Genomic DNA, 8,232 nt, shown 5'->3' on the forward strand with positions numbered 1-8,232 from the left:
TGGTGTCAATACTTCTTCCGTTTTTATATAATTAACACGTTTGACTTTTTTCACTATTTATATACTCCTCATCGTTCTTAAATAACAGACACGTCTAACTTTTTTCACTATTTATATATAACTTTGACCATTATTTGTAGTAGCGTATAATTTTTTTTCCTTTTTAATCATGAATGATATTGGAAAAGGTATTAATATAAAGTTTTATGATACCAATTATGTTTTTATATTTTTTATTGGTTTTTTTTTTCTTTTTTTTGAAGGGATTTTTTATTATTATTTAATCATACATATTTAAGGTCAAATTATTACATTGACATGTGTGCCAAATTTAATTGTGAATTATTTAGGAATTGTGGAGTTATTCCATTTTAGTACCCTAACATTTAAACTTTGTTTCCCTCTAGTGCCAAATAATTTGGTAATTCTGGTATAATGCCCTAAAATTATGCCCTAAAATTTATACTTTTCTTTACAATTAGCTAAGATATTTGTCGTCACTTCAAAATCCAAGCAACCCAACATAAACTTCCTTTGTAGGGTTGTGCAGAGCGTAGTTTAGACCGCTTCAAGCTGCAAAGTGGTTTGAAATTAAAATTGCGGTGCGGTTTTGAAAATGATCAAATCGTGGTTTGCGGTTTGGTGCAATTTCCAAAAATATTTAGACCAAAACCGAAATTTAATGTGATTTGCGGTTTTTATATTATATTATTATTAAAAAAAAAATAAAAAAACTTAAAATATATGAGCTAAACTTTGACTATTAGTTAATTAAAGGTTATAAAAAATAGTTTAATATTTGAATTATAAATTAATAATTACAAAATATAATAAAGTTTTGTTTTATAAAGGTATAATTATAATTTTTTAAAAATATGGTTAAACCGCACCACACCAAACCGCGTTTTGCGGTGTGGTTTTTTTTGAAGTGCGGTTTGGTGCGGTTTGAAAAAATTACACACCGCAATTTTGCGGTTTAAGATCAAAACAGCACCAAACCGCACCGCAAACATCCCTATTCATTTGTTTCTCTTTATGTACACATTTTGATTTTTCACTATTTACACACTTTCTTTTATTGTCATTTTTTAATTTATACATAAGAAAAATTATTGTCCTGTGAGAAGTTATTTTTCATCATCTTAAGGTTCTGTTCACTTTCCCTTATTTTTTCTGAACTGAAATTATTTTTGCTGAAATTAAATTATTTTTACTGAGATGACATTAATTTTACTGAATTGAAATTATTTTTGCTGAACTGAAATTATTTTATTGAATTTCTATTATATTTCTTCTTTAAAGTTACCAATTTTTACTGAATTGAAATTATTTTTGCTAAACTGAAATTAATTTTACTAAACTGAACTTATACTTATTGAACTGAACTTATTTTTACTGAATATTATTTTCTTTAAGGTAAAGTGAACATGGCCTAATACATCATTTTGAAAAGGAAAAATTGTCCATTATAATCCCACCTTTTAGGCGTCCGCTAAAAATAATCCCACCTTTGGGTTATTTTTAATTAATTTGACCTTTGTACTCAATTCATTTTAAATGGCCCATGTGACCTGTAACTGGTTGATTAGGTAATTTTTTTTTAATTAAGCCTATACTACACGTGTCACGGCGTTATTGGTAAAAAAAAACTTTTACTTTAATTCTTTTTAAAGAAATAATTATTACTAATTAGCATTAATTAACTTCTTTAAAACTAACTTTATTAAAAATTTAAAACCACCACCACCACCACCACCACCAACCCCAGCCACCTCTTCACCCCACCATCGGCCTAGACTGGCCGCCAGCCTTCGCTGCGCCCAGACCGCCGCAGCTCCTTCGCACCTATCGCCGCCCCTCCCCTAACCCATTTCGTCACCTCAAAACCACCTTAACCCTTACCGAAATAAGGCAGCGAAGAGGAGGGGGTCAAACTCGAGGTATGGGAAGGGTATGGCTGAAATCGGGCCGAGGGGAAGTGAAGAAGGCCGAAAAAGGGACAGGGGAAAGGGAGGGCTGGAAACGTTGCGGGGGAAGTGGGAGGTCGGGATTAATTAGGACGGGGAAGGGTTTCAAATTGAAGGTGATTGGTGGTACAAGTGGGAGGGGGATGGGTAATCGGTGCGAAGCGGCGCTTCGACAATGTGGGGTTGTCGGAGGTTGGGCTATTGGGAGTGGCCAGCCGTGATGGGTGGTTGTACTGGCAGGGGTGGTTTTTTCATTTTTTTTTATTTTTTGATCAATTAAGTAATAATATTTTTATTTTTCTTTTTAAATTTTTTTTATTATTTTAGACCAATCAGACGTCAACATGTGTCATGTAACCTGCTATAACAAGTTAAATGACCGGTTGGGACCATTTAAAGTAGATTGATGAGTACAAAGTTAGAATTATTTATAAATAACCTAAAGGTGAGATTATTTTTAGTGATCGCCCCAAAGGTGGGATTAATTTGGAAAATTTTTCATTTTAAAAAACAAATTTTTATAAATTTTTATCATCACCATCAATAATTATATAATTAAAGATATTAATGTTTAACATATACATCAGCAAGTAGCCAAGCATGACTAAAGAAAATAAAAATTGTTAAGGTTAAAAAAAATGAAACAAACAATATCCACAGACTTAATAATGCATGTGTAGACACCTATATTTGCCCTCTCCTTGTTTCGATGGGAAGTGTGGTGATGTATAAGACCCATTCTTTATGATAGATAAAAAATCCATATTATAGAAGTGTCTCTAGACTACGAAATATGTTATGAAGAAGTAATCTTTAATCCATATTTGAGACCAAATTATCTTATTATTAATTAGGCGTAGATCGTGCTCATACATGGTTAATCTCAATTAATAATGGACCCAAACGCGTCAATTGAAATGACTGGATCAAATGGATCTTACATTGTTGAGAAACGATCCAATCAAATAATTTAACCACCCAATTTTCGTGCAAAGCTTGTACATGTGGATAGTTCTTTTAAAGAGTTTTCCAACATATATTACAAACCCAATTCTGAGTTAAAGCAAAGATGATATCATTCAAATACTAAATTGGGCCCAACAAACAACAGTCTTGTAGTCAAACAGCCATATCTTTTAATCCCTAAAAGATTTTAACCTAATTCTAACAGTATTGAAAAGTATACATTCATAGCTTTCCAACGATATCTCATTTTCATTAATCCAACTTTGAAATAAAAAAGTTAAGGAAGTTTTAATAAATGTGTTTTCAAATAAGGCAAATCGTGCCGCGCACAACTTTCGATGTTACGAGCAATTGCTACACACAAATCCGAGAGTTGCGCTTGGCAACCCATTGTAGCTATAAGGTTTGCGCCACCCTCTGACATTGCGGCTCTAAAGTCCTAAACCTAGATTCCTACACATATAAATAGGGGTATTCGGTTAAACCCAAAATTTAGAAATAATAAAACCCTATACTACTAATATTTCAAACTCTCTTGCTATCATACTACATTTCCCCTCTCTTCCTGAATACTCTTCAATCCTCTCTATTCTTTTGAAATCCTTGGAGGTACGAAGAAGGAGGAAAGTCCAGGCCATAATCGCCTACAAGGGAAATCTAGCAAACAAAGAAGAACAGTTAGTTTCCTTATCACTTAGTTAAATCACTTTCTTTTCTTGTTTTAAATAATTTTAATTGGTTAATTTTATCACTTTTAATCAGATTAATTAATCTATTCATATACTATTTTTTTTTAATCAAGATTAGAATTTGAATTAAACTTTTGTTTTATCACTTAAGAGGTTAAGCTAATAATGTTATTATTTTGTTCTTTTCACGAATTTGGAATAAAAAAGAATAATGACATTTGTTGCAATGTAACCCTTTTATGATTCTTGCTTCAAAATAAAATCAACTAACTATAAGTTTTTAGGTATCATGTTACTATACATATATTATTTGGTGATGAAATTGTGAAAAAAAGGAAGAGGTAGTAGATGACGTATTAAGGCTAGGTCTTTTATTCTCAAATGAACGATTTCCTTGTACCCTTGCTCCCAAACTCATTTCTGGTTTAGTACGTCAATTTAGACATGGGTAAAGTTATGATTCATATTCAGTATCCCTTGAATTCTACTTGGGAGAAAGGTATGAACGAGATTTATAAGTTTTCCAAAAACTCATTGCGGCTTTGTATTAGTTTCTTATAGAAAAAGTGATTGCTTGACTCCTCTTAAATTCAAGGTCTTCCAAAAGGTCAAGAATTTAAACCCTACTATACCTTAACAAAGTGTTAAGTCTCATGCTTTTAAAGAGCCTAGGGCGTCGAAGAAAATAAATCCCTAACGACTGTCTACCAACCTCATAACATGATACACTAAAAATTCATCACTTTATAGACTATCTAATTAAATTCAAAGCAAATCTTGTAGACTTTGAACAAAGCCATCGATGTAGGAGTCCTCAAGCCCTTCCTGTGATAAAAGATTTCTCAATTTAGTGTGATTTTCTCTCACCTCTTTCCCTACTACACTTTCTGGCTCCATTACTTTCTCAATTGCTTCAAATACAGTCTGTTTGGTAAAACAATCATCATCTTCTCCTTTCTCTACTTCAACCCCTACTTTCAAGTCGAGGCTCATCATTCTTGCGTTGATAAATTGATCTACTGCCTGAGGTATCAAAATTAATTGACACTCACTCAACATGGCTTCGGATAGTGATCCCGCCCCACAATGTGTCACAAAACAACCTACGGAAGGATGGTGCAAGATCAGTTGTTGTTGCACCCAACCACCGTGAATTATTCCTCGTCCTTTGATTTTATCCATGCATCCTTCCGGCAAGGCTTCTTCAACTGTTTCACATCCACTAGGTGGTCGTAATACAGCTAAAAATGGCCTACCTATAAGTATATAAATAAATTATTATTAAATAGTATATTAAGTGAGTAGAACAAAAAAAACGAACACAATATATCATAACAGTTAAATCATTCCTACAGTAATCATTCAGTTAACTATCTATTTTAGGAAATGTGTCTTTGAAATAGCTACTCCATTTTTATCTTCCTACTTTCTGATTTGATATGCAATTTTTTTTTTTTTTTTTTTTTTTTTTAAAGAATTTTACCACCTTTTATTTCTAAAAACACCAAATTTATCACCAAACCACACAAAGACCCCTCCATGACATCATGGGGGTCTATGCGTATGTTATCTTATGATAAAATATCATAAATTAAAGGGATTATAAATTTCTTATAAAAAAATGGTTTGTATCAAAAAAAAAAAAAAAAATGGTTTGTATCAATTATATGTCACATCTATATGTACAGGATTGGTAGGCCGCCCGGCAAATAATTTTTTTTTCTTCTTACAATTAACTTAATTAATTAACAATTTGAGGCATTGTCTCGGACACAAATTAGTATACATATATATAGCATAATTAATATGTCGATGATGAATATTAAAACATAACATGTGACATACCAGTGAGTTCAAGTCCATAAACAAGCGCTTGAAGCTGTTCTTTATCAAGAACACATTCACTCCCAAGTGCACAATACACCACGCTACCATTACCAAAACCCTTGAGCCAACCATCGAAGTAGTCATCGAGCGTAGACATGGGTGGTTCAGGCATCACTGGTCCAACTAACAGAGAAGGTTTGCTCAACAGGCAGGGCCGTATCTAGCCCGGGGCAGCCGGGGCACCCGCCCAGGGCCCCCAAATCTGAAATCCAGATTCGTTAAAAAAAAAAAAAAAAAAAAAAAAAATCAAATTAATGGTGAGTGTTACGAAGTAATTGAGCAGCATTTCTTTTTAGTCAGTTAATCAAATTATTCCCTTAATAATCTCCTCACATTAATTTCTCCTAGAAAATAGCTATTTTATTTTGGGGAATTGCCAAATTATTTCCCATAATCTAAACAAATTTATCCGTATAATATTTAATTTTCATCCATGAAATCAATTATTTTTATCACCTTTATTTTTCTGATCTTTCATCTTCCCAAATTAAATCTAAAAATATGATTTCCCCATAAACGTTCTTCTTTGCAATTAATTTTCAATGGGATACAAATCTAAGTCTAAAATTATACTCTTTCAATTGTTCTTCACATATCAATTTCCTTAATCACTTTTTTCTATTTTTTTTTTATTATTTTTTCACCATTATTATGGAGTTTGGCTTCAACGTTCGAAGATGAAATCAGAAACAGTACGAATCTTCTATTATGTCATTGGTAAGTTCTTTAATTTAATTTTTTTTCCAGAAATTAAAAGTTACGGAGTATTAATTAATTTTTTTTTGACATCAGGAGTATTAATTAATTTTACTTTATGATTTATTCTGAAATATTAATTTTATACGATGTTATACGAATTATAGTTTTTATACGATGTCTTACCTTATACGGATTATACTTTTCTAGTTAATTCTCATTTTGTTTGAATTATGATATTTGATTAATGATTATGAATTGTCAAATTGTCAAATGATAAAGATAAATTTTTAATTATGATTTATGAATTATCAGTATCATAGTATATGGAATTTTCCATTGATAAATTTTTTATTATGAATTACCGAATTATCAGTATCACATTATGTCAAACTGTCAAATGATAAATGATATTTATAAATGTATTATTTTATTATACTGAATTTTTAATTTGTGCTATCAATATTTATGTTATTGACTATTGTAGGTGTTGCTCATTCAACCATATATGACAACTTTTGGACTTTCCGGCTTTACTACTAGCATTTTGCGAGATTCGGTGATATCATTCTTTAACTTTTATTGTACTAATGTTTTGTATAAGCGTTATTGTTCTACTAAAATATCTTAAATTATATAAATAAAGTATTGTTTTTTTTTTTTTTTTTTTTTTTTTTTTTTTTTTGCATACCCAATTTTTTCTCTTAGTAAATTAAATCGTCACCCAACTAGGGCCTCATTTTTTTTATCCGCCCCTAGGCCTCCAAAATCTCAGAAACGGGCGTGTCAACAGGTTCTCAAAAAAATCACAATATGCCCCTTCAATCTCCCTACTAGTCTTGATCGCTATTAAATCACATTCTTCAAAACATATTCTTTTTCTTTCAACCAATGTCATCCCTCCTCCGAATACCATCTTACAAAAGTAGGCAAAGGTACGGGCTTCTTTGGCCCGCATCCTTATGGCAGGGCATGGAAAACTAGGAGGCGGACTCACTAGGTCCGCCTCCCTGATTTGATGGTTATCAGGAAGGTTTCGGGCTTGGAGGCTACAATAAGCCATATTTACCAAGTATGAGGTAGAATAATATATAGATTTGATAGAGTATTTTCGGGCCACACTAGGGACCCATTCAGTGAAGTCAAAAAAGATGTAATCAGGCTTGAGATGGGCAAGAAGGGAATCAATAATAGGTCGAGTCAGGTCCATGGCATCCATGAGGAAGGGCCGGGCTGAGGCGGGGACATCATTGGTTGTCTCCGCCTCAGCAGGCAGTCCATGGATTGATGGGACGGAGATGGAGATAAAGGTTATAAGGTTGGGATGGTGGTTGTGGCTGGCTAGTTTGGTTTGTGTTTTGGAAGGGAGAAAAAATGACACTTTGTGACCTCTTTCGGCTAGCTTGTTAGCTAAGTGTAGGAAACAAGTAAGGTGTCCGTAGGCAAACCAAGGGTACATTGCCATATGCATAGATTTCTCTTTTTTGTTGGTGTTTGAAGCCATTTTTGTTTGTTGATTTTGTTTAAGATTTAGGCAAAACGTAGTAGCTGAATTTGATGGTTTATGAAGATGATAATGTGTAACGTATTCATGCATGTATGTATATATTATTATAAAAAATTAATTGTATTTACATATTGCGTAAAATTTTAAATACTCTATTTTTGAAGCTTAATTACAAAAAAAAAAAAAAAAAAAAAAAAAAAAAAAAAAAAAAAAAAAAAAAAAAATCCCTATTCGTAACACTTGTAGCCTTGTTACCTTGTAGGTGCTGCATGCAAACGTAAACTTTTTGTTTTTAGATAGCGGAGAAACCGCGCGCCTACGCTGCACTATGCTGAATTTGATGAAACTCAGATCATACACGTAGTATTGGATTTATATGGAGTAGTTTTTTTCTGGTGAAGGTGTATTAGATTTATGTGCATTGGAATGAATTTCGATGCAGTAAACGTAGAGGGTATTGCAGGAAGTGATATACTACGTATACGAGTAAGTTTGATATGGAGTAAAGTAAACTCATAGT

The 8,232-nt window shown here is 32.4% G+C and overlaps 1 protein-coding gene across 1 annotated transcript; it reads right to left on the bottom strand.

The window, feature by feature from the left end:
• Window positions 1–4,387: 4,387 nt before the first annotated feature.
• On the bottom strand, window positions 4,388–7,711 carry LOC145564041 (cyanidin 3-O-galactoside 2''-O-xylosyltransferase FGGT1-like). The gene is made up of 3 exons (XM_081624398.1): window positions 6,997–7,711; window positions 5,468–5,649; window positions 4,388–4,878 (listed from the first exon to the last, which is right to left on the bottom strand). The coding sequence occupies exons 1-3, from the start codon at window positions 7,707–7,709 to the stop codon at window positions 4,388–4,390; spliced, it is 1,386 nt and encodes a 461-aa protein (XP_081480524.1). The 5' UTR covers window positions 7,710–7,711.
• Window positions 7,712–8,232: the final 521 nt, after the last annotated feature.

The sequence above is a fragment of the Chenopodium album genome, chromosome 10 (assembly GCF_948465745.1).
Source record: "Chenopodium album chromosome 10, dcCheAlbu1.1, whole genome shotgun sequence".
Classification (NCBI taxonomy): Eukaryota; Viridiplantae; Streptophyta; class Magnoliopsida; order Caryophyllales; family Amaranthaceae; genus Chenopodium; species Chenopodium album.

Coding starts and splice junctions, on each gene's coding strand:
- LOC145564041 (XM_081624398.1), bottom strand. CDS start 7,709: ATGGCTTCAAACACCAACAAAAAAGAGAAATCTATGCATATGGCAATG. Junction 5,650..6,996: donor TGTGATTTTTTTGAGAACCT/GTTGACACGCCC, acceptor CTGCCTGTTGAG/CAAACCTTCTCTGTTAGTTG. Junction 4,879..5,467: donor TTATGGACTTGAACTCACTG/GTATGTCACATG, acceptor ATATACTTATAG/GTAGGCCATTTTTAGCTGTA.